Genomic DNA, 20,108 nt, shown 5'->3' with positions numbered 1-20,108 from the left:
AATCGAATTTCTAAAATATGTAAAGCTTGAGGATTCTTGGGAAAAGTCTGAATAAGGAATGAGAAGGAAGCTTATCTATTTATTGCATGGCAGAAATGTGGTTTCTTCTAAATTTTTGTCTAGAATTTCTCGCGCATATGCGCGTCCCATGCTCGCGCATGTGCGCGAGACCTACTGTCTCGGCACATTCAAGTTCACGAGCTCGCGCGTATGCGCGCCTTGTCTCGTGCATACTGTCTCTGCGCTTTAACATAAATCTTGCTCGCGCATATGCGCACCTAGTCTCGTGCATATGCGCGCCTCATCTCCGCGCATGTGCGCGATACCTTCTAGAATTCACATATGCAATCCACATGTTTTCCCAAATCTGGTCTCGGAGTGGTCCTTCTATAATCACATTAAATCATCAGTTAATAATCTCGGATTAACAGGATAAAATCTCGGGGCATTACATCCGTTGAGCTATGACGATCTTTTATCACGGGCAGAAAAAGTAAGTGAATCTGGAAGATGCACAACGGCACAAGAGAATGTTGCAAAAACCTAGGGGAAGTAGAGTTGAGGGAGCGGAAAGAGGAGGTAGGAAGAGAGGTGCGGGCGAGGGGAAGAAGGATAAAGCTAGGGACATAGGACAATTCTCATCCCATGTTCCTCTGAATAGGAATCGTGACAAGGTGATGGAAGTGAGGGAGCTCGAGGGGAGGTAGGAGAAGTCGTAAAGGGTTGAGGGCAGTGCTAGATTGCCTCTGTGAGACAGACAAAAATGATCCTCATCCGGGAGTCGACCGAGGTATCGCCCGTCCCCTAAGCGTGGTCGAGGCCCTCCATGGATAAATCAGGGGGTCGAGGAGCATAGATGAGAAGGTCAAGATGTCACTCAGGAGCCCGTAGAAACGAGGAAGAGAATGAATGAAAATAGTCATCCTACGAGATGAATGATACATATGATCTCGGGAGGTGCTACTGATGGAGACTCTGGGCGAGATCTGAAGGCACATGGGAGAAGATTGGAGAACTTTGAGATATCTAGGGGTGCAGACTTACCACAAGACCCCCTCATCAGCTTTGGGCTGGAAGACCTCCAGGCGTTGTGACTCCACATAACGATGCATTGGTGGTGACGGCCACCATTGCTAATTATGATGTGACGAGGATATTTATTGATAATGAAAGCTCCCTAAACGTCTTGTTCAAGAGAACGTTGGATCAAATGAATGTGGAAATATTTGAGTTTGAGTCGATCTCCACCTCGCTGTATGGATTTGCAGGACACGTCATCCCGCCTTTGGGTCGTATTGGTCTTCCCCTATCCTTGGGGACTGATCCTCAGCGGGTAACAATAATGATTGCCTTCACCGTGGTGGATACCCCGTCAGCGTATAATGGAATTTTAGGACGGTCAGCCCTGAAGGATTTCAGAGCCGTAACTTCCACTTATCATCAGAAGCTTAAGTTTCTTGTGGGAAAATGAGTTGGAGTCTTGTGCGGGGACAAAAACGTCGCGCGTCGGTTTTATGAAGAGGTAGTGAGAGAGGAGGGAAAAAGATCGCGTGTGGAGGTTAACATGATTAGGAAAGGAAAAAGTGGGTGACTTTGTCTTGGTGAAAGTACAAGAAGAGCAGAGGGGAAAGTTGGACCCAAAGTGGGAGGGTTTTTTCAGAGTGATCAAAAAATTTAATTTTGGAGCTTATTACTTGGAGAATGCTCAATGCAAATCTTTAAAGAGGGCTTGGAATGCTTACCACAATAGGAAATATCATTCGTGATTTTATCGTTAGTATTTCATTTTTGAATTTGTCATATGTAATCAGTTGAATTCAATAAAGCCACGTTCTTCTATTCAGTTAATGGATGTTGTTGCATTATGAGGGTAATATAAATTAAATTTTACCTACTTAGGCTGCGCCTAGTAGAGGAGAAGAGTTGATAAGGCTGAAAATTAAATTTTACCTACTTGGGCATAGCTTAGTAGAGAAGCAGAGTGAAGGAGAAAAATTAAACTTTCCTACTAAGGCATCGCCTAGTAGATGAGCAGAGTGGATGAGAAAAATTAAATTTTCCTGCTAAGGCATCGCCTAACAGAGGAGCAGAGTTGGGGAGAAGAAAAATTAAATTTTTCTACTAAGGCATCGCCAAGTAGAGGAGCATAGTGAAAGAGAAAAGTTAAATTTTTCCTACTAAGGCATCGCCTAGTAGAGAAGCAGAGTGGAGAAGAAAATTTAAATTTTCCTACGAAGACATCGCCTAATAGAGGAGCAGAGTGGAGGAGAAAAATTAATTTTTTCCTACCAAGGCATCGCCTATTAGATGAGCAGAGTGGATGAGAAAAATTAAATTTTCCTGCCAAGGCATCGCCTAGTAAAGGAGCATAATTGGAAAGGAGAAACATTAAATTTTTCCTGTCAAGGCATCGCCTAGCAGAGGAGTCAGAGGGTGCAGAGACAGGAGTTTTATTTTTCTGTTAAAACATCGCCTAACAGAGGAGTCAGAGGTTGCAGAGGTGGAAGTTTAATTTTTCTGTTAAGAAATCGCCTAGCAGATGAGTCAGGGGTGAGGAGGTGAAGATTTTATTTTCCTTCTAAAGCATCGCCCAGCAGATGAGTCAAGATGAGGATGTGAAACTTTTATTTTCCTTTTAAGGCATTGCCTAGCAGAGGAGTCATGGGCTGAGGATGTGAAAATTTTATTATTCGGGCAATGCCTAGAAGAGGATGCTTGACGATTCGTCAGGCGAATGGCGAAGGGCGAGGGTGTGCGGGCATGGACAGCGTTGCGTGGAGTGAGTGCAGGGGCTATGGCTAGGTGCTTGCGGGCGAGAATCTGCCTGGCTGAGCGCTCCAGACTGGGCGAAGGGGAGACTTGGCGAGGTTGGGCGAGGGGAGAGGGAAACGAAGATGTGGCGAGGGCGAGGGCGAGGGCGTGGGATGGCGAGGCGAAGGCAAGCGACGGGGAGGCTTGGCGAGGCTGGGCGAGGGGAGAGAGAAGCGAAGGCGGGGCGATGGCATGGTCTGGCGATGGGGAGGCTTGGCGAGGCTGGGCGAGGGGAAAGGGAAGCGTGGGCAGCGAGGCGATGGATGGGGCGAGGGCGAGGGCTGGCTAGCGAGATGCGTGGAAAAGGTGAGACAAGAACGTGAGTAAGACGAGAGCGCTAGGCGTGGGTATGGAGGAGCCCAACACAGATTTGGCCCTTCAAAATGGGAAGGTGGTTCAATTTATTTCTAAATTTTTGGAGGCTAATGAATAGTATGGAAATGGCACACAACTCACATAATGTAAACCAATGGCAACACAATTAATCGAACTTCGAACTTGCGATTCAGTTCGATTTAGGAGTGGGAGACTTGAGATACCCTATGAATAGGCCCCTCAAGATCAGGCCCAAACCCACCGGTCCATCCCTAGCCCAGATGGAAGGGCCCGAGCGCGGCATGTTCTGTTCGAGCACTAACATTCTCAACACTGGCGCTCGGGCGGTCATTTCTACCGCCGGGCGCCACACGTTCTGTACAAATATTTGATTTTGTACTATATTGGCGTCCGGCTTCTCCACTCAAGCTCTTACAACGTCAATTTATATTCGATACTTATTTTCTCAATTTCTTTGTCACAATATACATCAATTGCATAATCACATATCAAATTCATGAATTATCGATAATCACATAGGATTTACGATAATATGATACACGGTCCTTACAGTATTTCATCTCACCACATCGTAAACATGCCCACACGAACTCAAAACCAATCATATACAAACAACTCATATCCTCGGGACATGCCCCGTTATATAAATACATATACATATATACTGGGAACAAAACTTAAACCTCAACTCAAACTATGACTCTCTCCAGAAGTACCCTCTCCGGTCTTCTGATAACCTGGAGTACCTGCCATTGTCCACACACAAAGACAACAACAGCCCCCCTTGGGGGTGAGCAAAGCTCCGTATGGAACAACCAATCATATATACCACAGATATCTAAACAATGATATATGGTATGCAATGCATGTATGTCGTGGAAGTATCAGGTCAAATGCTCATCCATTGAGCACATGTCAGAATCAAACGAATCGCTATCAAATCAATGCTCGAGCTGGCACACCTGCCTCAATAAGGGATACTCGTATGATAGCGTCGACAAAGCGCCATCAAATCCCAAATCTCATATCCAATCATCGGGAACACTAATGTCTATGTTTTTAAGGGTCACATAATATCAAACATAGCATTGTGTTCACAAACCCCAGAATCCAATCAAATCATATCAGGGTATCCAAGGATCATAGCTCAACGTGCATGTCATGTATCGATGTATGCATCAAACGATGTGTGTTAACAAAACATTTATTTTATACATCGATATCTCAATCTCAATGTCAAGTATGCCACATCAATCAACAAATAAGGCATATAGACACATATTCTCAACCCAATCAGTCAAATCAATTCAACATATATCATATAATACAGATACCTGTCGTATGTTACCCGGTCGCAACATACCTCAATTCTTCGTTTCCAGTTGATGTAGCATGAAGATATCGGTATAATAATCTATCTACATCAATAACATACTCATTCCAATCAATAACATAATCCAAAATCATTAATATGAGTTTCAAATATCATTTGAAACTTCAAAAATTCATATCAAATCCAAATCAAATCATAATTCAATTCCGACTTCGAATATGAGTTTATTGTCGGTTATTCTACCACATATATGAAATTAAACTTCAAATACATGCTATTCCAGCACTTTGATACTTCAAGCTACTGGAACCAGAAGAAAATTACCTCAGTCAGAAGCCCTCGACGCGAAGATCACAAATATATAATTTGTTTTGCGTTTAGACAGCGTTTCAAAGTCGATTTGGACGGAAGAAAATCGAAATTTCTCAAATTCCCTCGAAATTATTGAAGTTAACTGACGGAGAAAAGAAAGAGAAGAATTTATTCTTATCCCACCGCCTCTCGCGCTCGGGCGGTAGAATTCTCGCGCCTGAGCGCGAGACATTCTGCCCCCGAGTACAATTGCACCACGCTCGGGCGGTCAAAAACTACCGCTTGGGCGCGGCATGTTCTGTTCGAGCACTAACATTCTCAACACTGGCGCTCGGGCGGTCATTTTCTACCGCCCGGGCGACACACGTTCTGTACAAATATTTGATTTTGTACTATATTGGCGTCCGGCTTCTCCACTCGAGCTCTTACAACGTCAATTTATATTCGATACTTATTTTCTCAATTTCATTGTCATAATATACATCAATTGCATAATCACATATCAAATTCATGAATTATCGATAATCACATAGGATTTACGATAATATGATACACGATCCTTACATTTCTCCCCCACTTTAAAGATTTCGTCCTCGAAATCTCAAACATCTCTATATACATAACATTGGTAAACATATATATGTCACCAGTTATAGTACATATCAAAACTAAAATTAGTAAACGGATCAGTATATATCGAATACAATGGAACAGATGGACTAGCATCAAATAAATGCGGATATGAATCTCGCATTTTGCTTTCCAACTCCCACTTCGACACTTCCACACCATGCCGTGTCCATTGTACTCGAACCAAAGGGATCGATTTATTTCGCAATATCTTCTCCTTTCGATCCATAATGCGAACAGGTTGTTCAACATAGGAAAGAGAAGGATCCAGTTCAACCTCATCAGGTGCAAGCACATGCGATGGATCTGGTTCATATTTCCTCAACATAGAAACATGAAACACATCATGAATAACAGATAGATCTGGTGGCAATGCCAATCGATACGCAAGATCACCAACTCGATCAAGAATCTCGTATGGACCAACATATCGAGGTGATAACTTCCCTCGCATGCCAAATCGAACAGTGCCTCTAAAGGGAGATATTTTCAAAAACACTCTGTCACCTTTCTGGAATTCCAAGTGTCGTCTTCGTTTGTTACTCATTAAGAAAGATGGTACTATGCGAATGTGTATCGATTATAGGCAACTGAATCGGGTTACTGTGAAAAATAAGTACCCACTTCCTCGTATCGATGATTTATTTGATCAGCTTCAGGGTACTTCTGTATACTCGAAGATTGATCTTCGTTCTGGGTATCATCAAATACGAGTTCGAGACGAAGATGTGTATGTTTTTAATAATAAATTCTTCTCTTTCTTTCCTCCGTCAGTTAACTTCAATAATTTCGAGGGAATTTGAGAGATTTCGATTTTCTTCCGTCCAAATCGACTTTGAAACGCTGTCTAAACGCGAAACAAATTATATATTTGTGATCTTCGCGTCGAGGGCTTCTGACTGAGGTAATTTTCTTCTAATTCCAGCATCGTGAAATATCAAAGTGCTGGAATAGCATGTATTTGAAGTTTAATTTCATATATGTGGTAGAATAATGATAAGGCCAAATCTTGAAAAGATTTTAGGGATTTGATTTAATAATATTTGCCCTTATCTAATATTTTTTATCCCTAATTATGTGCTTAATTGAATAATAATTGTAGATTTGAATAAAAGAGGAAAATGATTAAATTTGGAATAAAAGTTGAATTTACAAGACTTCAAAAAAAAATATCAAAAGAAAGGAAATAAAATATTTTTATTCCTTGATGATATTGAAATCTTGAAAAATTTATGTGAATCTTGATAAATATCGTATCACTTTCTTTATTTGACATGAGCTTAGAATGAAAGGAAGAAGGAGGCCCATTAAGAGTGAAGGCAGAAGCGTACAAAAGAAGGAGAGCAGAACGTAACAGAGGGAGAAAAAAAAAGACAGAGCGCGGAAGAAGAACATAAGAGAGGAAGAGTGAAGGCAGAAGCAGGAGGAATTCCGCACACACGCTACAAATCATTGAGAATTCTTTTCCTTCTTTCTTAACTATGTTTTCTCCATTGAATTTAAACACTGATTTTGACTTTTATTTTAAGTTTATGGAGTAGATTTTTATAGACTAAGGTCATGATAGGGGCCGAGACATATTATTTTTTGATGTTTTGAGTTTTATTCAATTAGATTATTTATTTTATTCATTGATTGATGTCGTTTATCACGTGTTCTTTTAATCTGGCCAATTAAATTGAATATTTGTTGGTTAATCTAAAACCGGAAGGCGATAGATAAATATTTGCTTCACACATCAATCAACACATGGTTAAATTGACAAGAAATATTATTCGATTTCAGTGTGTGACTTTAGGTTGAAAAACTGGAATTTCACAGCGATCTAATGCGGTTGAATCTAATTAAATTCAGTTAGGAATAATTGGACTGTTAGATTTAATTAGGTTTATTAATTCGAGGAATCGTTTAATAAATAATTTTGGAAATTTCCGTCGTGAATTAAATAATTAATTTATTGAATATGAATTTGACACGTAGATTATAAATTGTCTCGGTACCGTTGTGCGCCTTAGTCGTTTTTAAATAATTTGAATTTTCGTCTAGTTTAATAATTTGGATTTTTTTGCTTTAGTTAATTTATTTAAATTGTTTATTTTAGTTTTGATTAATCTATCTCTCCCATCATTTGAACTTTATTTAGTCTAAATTAGGAAAAATAATTCATATTCTAGTAATTAAACATCGATCTCTGTGGGTACGATACCTGGACTCATCTCCAAATACTATTACTTGACCTAGTCCGCTTGCTAGATTTATTCCCAACCGAAATCGTCGGTCAAGTTTTTGGCGCCGTTGCCGGGGATTGAATTGTTTAATATTAGAATTTATTATTTTCTTGAGATTAGGTTTTTATTTATTTTTTTGATTCTACGCATATTCGTACTTTTGAAGTTTGTTCTTATCTTCAGAATTTATCTAGCTGTGCATGAGCCGTGCTAGAGGAGACACAGAATTAGAGCCATTTGATCCATAGATTGAGAATACTTTTCGACGGAGACGTAGAGCACAAAGGGAGAAATCCTCAGATTCTGACGTGGAAGAACAATTAAAACAAGAGGAGAAAGTTGAAACAGCAAGGATTGAAGCAATGGAGAACGAGGAGGATGATCGCACTGTCTATGATCTTACTAGACAAACTACTGGAGGTTATGGTTCTAGCATTACTCGCCCTACTGTGGAAGCAAATAATTTTGAGTTGAAACCATCCATCATTCAAATGATACAATATCAAGTGAGATTTGGAGGATCGCAGACCGAGGATCCTAATGCACATCTGGAGGGATTTCTATCTATCTGTGACACAATCAAATTCAATGGAGTAAGCACGGATGTCATAAGATTGAGACTATTCCCTTTCTCTTTGCATGGTGAAGCAGCAGAATGGCTTAGAGATCTACCAGTTGGCTCTATTACTACATGGAATGGTTTGGTGGAAATGTTCATGAATCAATATTTTCCACCCACCAAGCTAGCACAACTGCATATGGATATTTCATCTTTTCGCCAGAAGGATGGGGAGACATTACATACAGCTTGGGGAAGATTTAGAAAGATGTTGAGGAGGTGTCCTCAACATGGTTTCTCTTCATCTGAACAAGTTCAGATTTTCTATAACGGAGTAGATCCTTCTGTGCGTTCCATGCTAGATGCGGCAGCCAATGGTAGCTTATACAGGAAGACTCCACGAGTTGCACTTGAAATAATTTCAAATATGGCTGAAAATAGTGCGGGTTGGCCAGATATTAAACGAGAAAAAAAGGCCGGAGTTCTTGAAATGGATGTCTTGAATGCACTTACTGCTAAGATTGATGGGTTGGCCCATAAATTCTCTCAGCTGCAATCAAATCAAGCAAATCAAGTCCAAGGAATAGTCATCGAGGAACAACCCATTTTTGATGAAGAAGCAGTGAATCTTGTGGGGAATCAATGGAGACAGCAATCCAATCCATACAGTTCCACATACAATCCAGGATGGAAGAATCACCCTAATTTGTCTTGGAAGAATACAGAGAATTCCCTTAATCCAACACATATTCCTCCACTGCCCATTCCTCAACAAGTGAGACAACAAGGATTATTAGTACCTGCAGCACCTCCAGGATTCAAGCAAGAAGATCAAAGACCAATTTATGAGGATTTTATTATGAAACATGTTGTGGGAATGGAGACGAGACTGCAGAATCATGACGCTATCTTGCGAAGGTTGGATGCTCAAATGGGTCAAATAGCCAATCAATTGGCAAATCGACCCCTTGGAACACTACCAAGTGATACTGAGAAAAATCCGAAAGGAGTGAATGCAGTGAGTACAATGGTCAAGGCCGAGGAAGAGGAGCCAAAGAGGCAGAACTCTACAGATATGGAGGCAAAGAATGATGGAGGAATGAAACCAAAAATGGAAGATGCTAAGGAACAGAACACTCAGACTACACGGAAGACAGGTAAGAAAGGTAAGGAATTTGATTCTAATGATAATATTGATATTAATACACTTCCTTTTCCTCAAAGAGCAAGGCAACTACAATTGGATCAACAATTTTCAAAATTTCTTGAAATTTTTAAGAAATTGCACATAAATATTCTTTTTGTAGAGGCTTTGGCTCAAATGCCTTCTTATGCTAAATTCTTGAAAGATATTTTGACTAAAAAGAGGAAACTTGTTGATTTTGAAACTGTTAAGCTTTCTGAGGAATGTTCAGCTATTTTGCAAAATAAATTACCTCCAAAGCTTAAGGATCCAGGTAGTTTCTCCATTCCTTGCACTATAGGTAATTATAATTTTAATAAAGCATTGTGTGATCTTGGTGCTAGCATAAATCTTATGCCTTATTCCTGCTTTGAGAAATTGGGGATTGGAGAAGTTAAACCAACCACTATTTCCCTTCAACTTGCTGATAGGTCTATTAAATATCCTAGAGGGTTATAGAGGATGTTTTGGTTAAAGTTGATAAATTTATATTTCCAGTTGATTTTGTTGTGCTAGACATGGAGGAGGATTGTGAGATCCCCCTAATTTTAGGTCGTCCTTTCTTAGCTACTGGAAGAGCTCTAATAGATGTGCAAAAAGGTGAGTTAGTTTTGAGGTTGAACGATGAGAAGGTAACTTTTAATGTCTTTCGTAGTATGAAATATCCTGCTGGATCTTCTGATTGTTATAGAATAGATGCTATTGATGATATTGTTGAGTGTAGTGTGCAGGATACTTTAATTGAAGACCCACTGGAAAAGCTTTTGGTTATCCCAAAGTCCACGGAATCCGGCAGAGAAGAGGTGGAGGAATGTATGAACTACTTGGAGGGATCAAAGCCTCTGCCAAGATCGGTGAATTCGAAGATTGGGGAGCTTGGACATATTCCAAAATCACTTAAACCTTCCATAGAAGAACCCCAATTCCTCGAACTCAAATCACTTCCTCCTCATTTAAAATATTTATTTTTGAAGGAAGAACAATTATTCGAGGAATTCCTATGCGAAGATGAGGCAGAAGAGAAGTTGGAGGATGTAGAAGAACACAAGTCGAAGGATTTGAACTCATATATGGTCTTAACATATATTCCACCAGCAGATTATTTATTTTCATCAACATAAACTCAAGAATATTACACCCTCTACGAGCTTTATCATAGATTATATTGTTCTTCCCCTAATAATCAGTCTTTGCCGAGTGTTGTTGGAGCGACGAGCGTGCAATGTCAATATCATGCCAAGCTTGATGGCACATATAATCAAGACACATATGTAATATTGTATGAGATTTACTATGGGCGGAAGCCGCTATTTGATGGATGCTTCTCCGTAGTCAAGCTATAGACAAGAAATTTAGCGCTTGCTGGGAGGCAACCCAGTGATTTATTTTATTTCGTTTCATTTTTTTTTTACTTTTTCATTCTATTAGGTTAATTCTCTGTGATTTTGGTGTGTGTAGGGAATATTGGAATAAAGGAATATGATTTAGATTCTGGAAAAGCTAAACTGTTGAAATAAAAGATTTCCAGCATTGAGGAATTCCACCATCCCCATGTTGTACTCCATGGATATTAAAGCACACTGCCAGGGAAGTGTTCTCTTACTATTCTACATCCAAATTCTATATCCTTTTTGAAAGGCATGACACTGAGGACAGTGTAAATCTAAAGTGTGGGGGGGATTTGATTTGTGTTTGTTTCACGTCACCACACTTAGCATGTGCTTCAATGTGTAATCCTCGAGCATGAAATTTTTTTTTTCTGGTTATTCTTTGAGAAACTGTACTTGTGATTACATGACACACTAATTGACTTTCTAGATTTTTGAACACTCAAGAAATTACATCACACGTAGAATTGATTGAGATGAGCTGTAGTTGTAGCCGAAGGATTTGAGCACAAACTAGTTTTGTATCATGTTTTGAGACATCATCTATGCACTTTGAGTCATACTTATATGAATTAATCGTGAATTGGTAAAAGGTGAGCTCATGAAAAAAAATCGAAAAAAAGAGAAAGAAAAGAAACAATCTAGAACTTGTCTGATTATCTTTCGAGGCGAAAATACAGAGGAGAATGACTTAGGGATGATTTAGGCGATCTTTGGACCGTTTGAGCCTTTCGAGCCTACCCAATGCATCATTCATATCCCTAGTATTCCCTTTTGAGCCTAATAAATCAAATGGAGTGTGTCAAAGACATACAATTAGCCACCATTCGTATTTCTTCAAAATCCCACATCAACTACCCAATTTTAGCTCATACAATATTCCTCTACCTTAATTTTGAGAGAAATAAATTCTTTAGCGCTTTAAAATTTTCAATAACTCTCATGTGCTGATTAATAAGAAAAATTGGAGGAGTTTAAAAAAAATCATGAAGAATAAGAAGGGGATTGATGAAAATATATATATACATTAAAAAAAGAGGAAGGATGAATATTGATGTGGTGATTGAAAAACCTAAAAGTGAATGTTGTTAAGGATTGAAAAAAAAAAGACTGAAGGAAAAGAGAAAAATAATGGGGGAAGATGAATGAAAGTTGAAGGAAGATGAAAAAAAAAAATTTGATGGAGGATGATGAAACTCAATAAGGAGGAAGATAAGAAATGAAGGAATGCGCTGTATGATTAAATTGTTTATTTTCTCTCATTTTGAATCTCCCTACCTTTATTGTAGCCGTGAGCCGTGGCCTAACGTTATAAGCTTAAAAAGACCTATTGACTGGGTCATATTCCTCCAACATTTAGTGGAGAAAGATATGAAAGATAAGCTTATGGAGAGTTTCTTTATATATAAAAAAAATTCAGAAAATATGTGCACTCCTTGAACTAAAACACCTTTGAGGAATATGAGTTTTGACTTCCACACTACACACATCTCATTATCTTGATCTTTTCTAGTGAATGCTTGAGTTTTAAAGTTGCAACGAAAGTGAATTTTACGATTTTCAAAGTGTGATCTTTTGATTGAGTGTGAAGGAATTTGGTATGTTGAAAAGTGTTGATTGTGTCATTTTGTGTGGTGAATCATTGAATATTCCTTCATAATATTTTTATTCTTTTGATTTGCTCGAGGACGAACAAAGGCTAAGTGTGGGGGGATTGATAAGGCCAAATCTTGAAAAGATTTTAGGGATTTGATTTAATAATATTTGCCCTTATCTAATATTTTTTATCCTTAATTATGTGCTTAATTGAATAATAATTGTAGATTTGAATAAAAGAGGAAAATGATTAAATTTGGAATAAAAGATGAATTTACAAGACTTCAAAGAAAAAATATCAAAAGAAAGAAAATAAAATATTTTTATTCCTTGATGATATTGAAATCTGGAAAAATCTATGTGAATCTTGATAAATATCTTATCACTTTCTTTATTTGACATGAGCTTAGAATGAAAGGAAGAAGGAGGCCCACTAAGAGTGAAGGCAGAAGCGTACAAAAGAAGGAGAGCAGAACGTAACAGAGGGAGAAAAAAAAAGACAGAGCGCGGAAGAAGAACATAAGAGAGGAAGAGTGAAGGCAGAAGCAGGAGGAATTTCGCATACACGCTACAAATCATTGAGAATTCTTTTCCTTCTTTCTTAACTATGTTTTCTCCATTGAATTTAAACACTGATTTTGACTTTTATTTTAAGTTTATGGAGTAGATTTTTATAGACTAAGGCCATGATAGGGGCCGAGACATATTATTTTTTGATGTTTTGAGTTTTATTCAATTAGATTATTTATTTTATTCATTGATTGATGTCGTTTATCACGTGTTCTTTTAATCTGCCCAATTAAATTGAATATTTGTTGGTTAATCTAAAACCGGAAAGCGATAGATTAATATTTGCTTCACACATCAATCAACACATGGTTAAATTGACTAGAAATAATATTCGATTTCTGTGTGCGACTTTAGGTTGAAAAACTTGAATTTCACAGCGATCTAATGCGGTTGAATCTAATTAAATTCAGTTAGGAATAATTGGACTGTTAAATTTAATTATGTTTATTAATTCGAGGAATCGTTTAATAAATAATTTTGGAAATTCCGTCGTGAATTAAATAATTAATTTATTGAATATGAATTTGACACGTAGATTATAAATTTCTCGGTACCGTTGTGCGCCTTAGTCGTTTTTAAATAATTTGAATTTTCGTCTAGTTTAATAATTTGGATTTTTTTGCTTTAGTTAATTTATTTAAATTGTTTAATTTAGTTTTGATTAATCTATCTCTCCCATCATTTGAACTTTATTTAGCCTAAATTAGGAAAAATAATTCATATTCTAGTAATTAAACATCGATCTCTGTGGGTACGATACCTGGACTCATCTCCGAATACTATTACTTGACCTAATCCGCTTGCTAGATTTATTCTCAACCGAAATCGTCGGTCAAATAACCGACAATAAACTCATATTCGAAGTCGGAATTGAATTATGATTTGATTTGGATTTGATATGAATTTTTGAAGTTTCAAATGATATTTGAAACTCATATTAATGATTTTGGATTATGTTATTGATTGGAATGAGTATGTTATTGATGTAAATAGATTATTATACCGATATCTTCAGGCTACATCAACTGGAAACGAAGAATTGAGGTATGTTGCGACTGGGTAACATACGACAAGTATCTGTATTGTATGATATATGTTGGATTGATTTGACTGATTGGATTGAGAATATGTGTCTATATGCCTTATTTGTTGATTGATGTGGCATACTTGACATTGAGATAGAGATATCGATGTATAAAATAAATGTTTTGTTAACACATCGTTTGATGCATACATCGATACATGACATGCACGTTGAGCTATGATCTTTGGATACCCTGATATGATTTGATTGGATTCTGGGGTTTGTGAAAACAATGCTATGTTTGGTATTATGTGAATAGACCATGTATTCTCCTATAAATACCAAGTTTGAGTGTCTAATTCATCATTCACTATATATTATTTTTCAGCAGCACCCTTAGCCGCTTCTCTTTTATATTCCCAGTCTCTTACTTGAGCGTCGAAGGGGCTACGTCGAGACACGCTCCCAGCCCCCCTCTAACGGTCTTCTTCGGACCCTAAAATTTCATTGAGTCAGTATATATATAATTATATAAGATGGAATAAAATAAAATAATAAAAGTATATTGGCATTAATAATACGAGTCAATTTTAACTATATTTACAATAAAAATTAATATTTTTAACATAAAAAATAAAATTTTTCATGAATGATCCAAATAAAATATATATCTCATATAATCGAATTTGTCTGTCAACGTATTGACACAACAATTAACATCTGAGCTCTCTAATTTTAAAATGTTATAATTATTATAAATGGAAAAACTAAAAATGATAATAATAAAAAGATGACAAGTGGGCTGTCGTGAATCACGTTGATGAAAAGAATATAATATAACCAAGGTCGGCCCATTTCCATTGATGTGATTGAAAATTGATATATTATCGTCATCCATCACCGTGGTTACGATTATTATACGAATATGTTTCCATTTGAAAATTGTATTTCAAGGTTTCACGTATCATGATTGATTGAAAATTGGAACGAGGGAGCTGCAATTTTGACTATTTTTCTTTCTCTTCCCGTGCCCTTTTATATTCCTTGCACGTCTCATTTTCGTTCTTTTCTTCCACATTGCCAAGAATTCGAAATTCAAGGTGGGTTTTTCTTCTTTTCGGATTACGGGTTCTATTTATGATATGATTCCAAATTGTCCATTCGTTTGGGGTTTCTGTGTATGTTTTAATAAAAATGAACCTTTTTCTTCGTTCAAAGAATGTACATGAATTTGTTCAATGTGTACGCTGTTCTGTGATGTTTTTTTGGGGTATACATGTAGCAAGATCAAGATCTGATCAGTTGTTTCCTAATATGATGTTTGCTGAAATATTTCAGGGCTTGTGTTTATTAGCAAATTGTAAAGATTAGGTTATTCCGACATAATGGGAAATTGCTGCGTGACTCCTGGTTTTTCCAAGAAGATAAAGAAGAATAAACCGAACCCGTATTCGATTGATTATGGGGGGAATTATGGATCTAAGGATACGACCAAGCTACTTGTGTTGAAAGATCCTACTGGGCATAACGTAACTGACAAATACGATCTTGGCCGCGAGCTTGGTAGGGGTGAATTTGGAATCACATATCTGTGCACTGATTTGGAGACGGGAGAGAAATTTGCCTGCAAGTCTATATCGAAGAAGAAGCTTAGAACTGCCGTTGATATTGAGGATGTTAGAAGGGAGGTTGAAATCATGAAGCATATGCCTAAGCACCCAAATATTGTGACCTTGAAGGACACTTATGAAGATGATAGTGCCATAAATATAGTAATGGAGTTGTGTGAAGGAGGTGAACTGTTTGATCGAATTGTGGCGAGGGGGCATTACACGGAGCGAGCAGCTGCAGCTGTCATGAAGACCATTATAGAAGTTGTTCAGGTTAAATTGCAATGACATACATATTATTTCTTATAGCCAATGCTTAATCTTTTAACATCCTTTTCTTTGATTATTTTTTTATGCCTTGGCTTCTTGAGAAGGATATGGAAGTGTAATGTCGATTGGAGTTAGCTATGTGTACTTTTTTGCCGTTGCCCTTCAGTTTGTGACTAATCTATGCAATTTTTATAGCCTATTTAATAAATTATCTATATTTTTCAAGTTCTAAAACCTTACAACTCATAAGTAATCTTACTCCTATTTTTAATCAGTACAGTTTCTGAACAGGAGTTGGTTGGCAATAATTTCTGTATAGCTTTATTATTGAAATTCTGCTGTTTGCATCCAATTTTTTTTGTTTTCTTCTGGTGAATCTGGGTTACACCTATTCTTCAAACCACACGAATGAATATTTGGTGATACACACATTTTGCAGCTTGTCCTACCAATCGCTTCGATTGAAAGGCTCGTAAATATGAAAGCTCTCCTATCTACAAGACTAGTGTTCTGGGTTCGGGTTATATTCTCATATTGCCTAATATTAAAAAGTACACATATAAGTTTTATTTTCGATTGTGGAGTAATTAATAAGTTCAAGAGATTTTCCATCTACAAGATTAGTGTTTTAGGTTTAGGCTCTCTTCTTGTGCTTATGGCAGATGGCTTACCATATTTCTATTATGCTCCGTCATTTAGTCCTCTCATTGACATCTACCTACGGTTTTCCAGATGACACTGATGTTTGATATGACTTAATAATTTCTATTATGGATGTCATTTAGTTTTCTCATAGACATCTAGATATTGTTCGGTAAATGACACTGATATTTGGAATTGTTGTCTCTTTTGAATTATTTCATTTTCTATGATCTCCATTACTTTCTTCCATTGCTGTGACCATGGTTTTTTTGCTTCTTACTTGTGTTCAGATGTGCCACCGACACGGAGTGATGCATCGTGATCTCAAACCAGAAAATTTTCTTTTTGCAAACAATAAAGAAACATCTCCCTTAAAAGCAATTGACTTTGGATTGTCAGTATTTTTCAAACATGGTATGAAAAATGGTTATTTAAGTTTCTTTCATGCTAATATATCCTGCTTTTCCTCGTCAATAAGGGACTTATATAATTTCATGTCCTCAATTCTTTAGGTGAGCGATTTAATGAGATTGTTGGAAGTCCTTACTACATGGCTCCAGAGGTTCTGAAACGCAACTACGGCCCAGAGGTTGACGTTTGGAGCGCTGGAGTTATCCTATATATTCTTCTTTGTGGTGTTCCTCCTTTCTGGGCAGGTTAGTTGTCGAAATTTTATCCGTACTGATTTTACAATCTTGATCTACGTATAAAATGACCATTAAGGCATGATTTAAATTTTAATGCCATTTTAAATTAATGAAATAGTGTACTTAAATATCTAATATACAGTGTTGGTGTTAATGAACCATTATCATGTAATTAGAATAAGTGAAAGAAAATACTGTTAAGTAGATCCGTCATCTGAGACCCAGACATCATGGCATTGTTTTTCTCTCTCTTTTTTAGTTAGTTTTACCGAACAACAGTGTATGATAATGATCATGCAGAAACTGAGCAAGGGGTGGCACAAGCAATTATTAGATCTGTAATTGACTTTAAAAGAGATCCTTGGCCTAAAGTATCCGACAATGCAAAGGATCTTGTAAAGAAAATGCTTGATCCTGATCCTAACCAGCGCCTAACAGCTCGTCAAGTACATGGTAATACTTTATTACATCTAACTATAAGTTGTAAAATAAAGAAACGATGTGTTTTGCTAATTGTGCTTGCTCGAATTCAGAGCATCCGTGGTTACAGAATGCAAAGAAGGCACCTAATGTTTCACTGGGAGAGACAGTCAAAGCAAGGCTCAAACAATTTTCCGTGATGAATAAGCTCAAAAAACGAGCTCTAAGGGTACTTCAAACTTCACTACATGTCTCATCAATAATAAAAATCCTCTCCATTTGACATGTTTCTTGACTTGGATTGCTGCTTGTGCAGGTTGTGGCTGAGCACTTGTCTGTGGAGGAAGTGGCTGGAATTAAGGAAGCATTTGATATGATGGACTCTCAAAAGAAGGGTAAAGTCGACCTCAAAGAACTTATAGTTGGTCTGCAAAAGCTTGGTTATCAGATACCTGATGATGATCTTCATATTCTAGTGGAAGCTGTAAGACTCGTTTTAATCCTTTTATTGAACCTTCTAGGTCACTATGGTTACATCTGATGTTTGCAGCTCATCTATGAATTATGATTCTTTATTTTATTTTTTCTTCTCATCTCTATAGACTTTTAGTAGCAGTCTTCATATTATAGAAACTCAGTGTTTCTTTTGTCACGTGTTGAAAATATATTCGGTCTTATAGGCGGATGTTGATGGAGATGGAACTTTGGACTATCGAGAGTTCGTTGCCGTGTCCGTACACCTCAAGAAAATGGCCAATGACGAACATTTACACAAAGCTTTTTCGTATTTTGATCAGAATGAGAGCGGATACATAGAGATTGAAGAGCTCCGGGATGCTTTGAGTGATGAAAATGATGAGAATGATGAAGAAGTTACAATCGCTGTCATGCATGATGTCGACACAGATAAGGTCAGTCAGTTATAGGCGTGTGCATAGTTATATCCATGCGTACGCCCGCGCACACACGCATATATATATATATATATATATATATATATTCAGGACCAGAACTTATAGAATTTTAATCTCTCTCATTTTGTTTGACGTGTAGGATGGGCGTATAAGTTACCAAGAATTTGCTACGATGATGAAAGCCGGTACTGACTGGCGAAAAGCATCCAGACAATATTCTCGCGAGAGATTCAATAGTCTTAGCTTGAAGTTAATGAGGGATGGTTCTCTAAATTTGACAAACGAGGGTCGATGAGCTTCTTAATGCAATGCAGAGGTTTTCAACAGTTGAAAAAAAAATGATGTAGATTTTAGATTAAAGTACACGGAATTGTTGTTCCATTCATTCTTTAACCAGCTATTTTTTTTTTTTTTTACATAAATAGACCAGATTTGTAATCTTCTATTAAGGTTGAACTGTTCGTAAACTAGCATAGTTGTCGTCTGAAATTCTGACCAATTAACAACCAAATTTAATATTTTTTTTAAACAATACAAATTTTACCTTCTTATATATCTAATACAAACTTACAAAATTTGAAATGCTCAGTTCTAATCAATCAACTTTAGTTTTCAAACAAAAGAAATCGTTGGCGTTTTCCTGCAGTTCTCTATACATATTTGTCCAGTGTTGTCTTAAGTACTTCCAAAAAAAAAAAATTTTTGAACCAACTGCGTCAGAGAATTTGGCTGTTTCTGACTATGTATCAGATTGACTTGCTTCAACCACGCCGACCCTCCTTCAGTCACAAATATATAATTTTACATAATGTATTATTGAACTTAATTTAATTAATTCGATAAACTTGAAATAAATTATATAATATATTAAATAACAATGTATTATATTATTAAACATAACACAACTAAATATGTATTAGACTTGATTTATTTAAATAATGCATTTGTTTTGTCAACAAATTGCAAACAACACACAATATAAATCATACAAACATAACATATAAATTAAGACAAATATAAACGACACATGTGGTTTAAAGAACAACACAAATTGACCATTAAAAATACTAATATTACGAATTATTGTACTACTCCCACAAATTGTCAATAAAAACATCCCGAAATGCATAGTAGGCAGACTTATTTTTTATTTGACGATTGTGTGCAAGAAACTCTTAAAATTGGGCATGCTCATCATGCACATTTCAACATCTAGGATTGGTGGTTCATGATAATCAATGACCGACAAATCCTCTACATTTCATATTCAATAATCATATTATGCATTGTAATGTATGATCTTGTTCATTATTTTCATTTGGTGTTTATTATAAATAGTAAAATTACAATTAATTAATGGAAAAAAATAAAACAATTAAAATAAATTAATTAGAGATAAAAAAATATTAACACTAAAATCAAATAAAAATTCAAAATAAAAAATATATGAAATAGAAAAAAAATATTAAAAAATACGGAAGGATCTTTTGCAATTTTCGAAAACGATATTTTATAATTTATGATATCCTCTTATTTGGTACTCTAAATGTAAAGTGATCATCCATATTTTGATGATCACTGCAGCACTCTCCAAAATAGAGAGTGCAAATAGATGTGAGTTGGAAGAGTTTTCCT

General features: G+C 36.7%; 1 protein-coding gene across 1 annotated transcript; it reads left to right on the top strand.

Annotated features, from left to right (window-relative positions):
• Positions 1-14,841: 14,841 nt before the first annotated feature.
• LOC142529557 (calcium-dependent protein kinase 8-like) lies at positions 14,842-18,971 on the top strand. Its single transcript, XM_075635108.1, has 9 exons — positions 14,842-15,070; positions 15,309-15,853; positions 16,783-16,906; positions 17,005-17,148; positions 17,440-17,592; positions 17,673-17,788; positions 17,876-18,043; positions 18,240-18,470; positions 18,613-18,971. Exons 2-9 carry the CDS (start codon positions 15,356-15,358, stop codon positions 18,766-18,768), a joined length of 1,590 nt encoding a protein of 529 aa, XP_075491223.1. The 5' UTR covers positions 14,842-15,070; positions 15,309-15,355; the 3' UTR covers positions 18,769-18,971.
• The last annotated feature ends 1,137 nt before the right edge of the window (positions 18,972-20,108 follow it).

This window comes from Primulina tabacum, chromosome 16 (genome assembly GCF_025594145.1).
Source record: "Primulina tabacum isolate GXHZ01 chromosome 16, ASM2559414v2, whole genome shotgun sequence".
Taxonomy (NCBI): Eukaryota; Viridiplantae; Streptophyta; class Magnoliopsida; order Lamiales; family Gesneriaceae; genus Primulina; species Primulina tabacum.
Note: the sequence above shows the minus strand (reverse complement) of the source record. Positions and strands in the feature narration are given on the sequence as shown.

Coding starts and splice junctions, on each gene's coding strand:
- LOC142529557 (XM_075635108.1), top strand. CDS start 15,356: ATGGGAAATTGCTGCGTGACTCCTGGTTTTTCCAAGAAGATAAAGAAG. Junction 16,907..17,004: donor GTCAGTATTTTTCAAACATG/GTATGAAAAATG, acceptor TCAATTCTTTAG/GTGAGCGATTTAATGAGATT. Junction 17,593..17,672: donor AACAGCTCGTCAAGTACATG/GTAATACTTTAT, acceptor GCTCGAATTCAG/AGCATCCGTGGTTACAGAAT.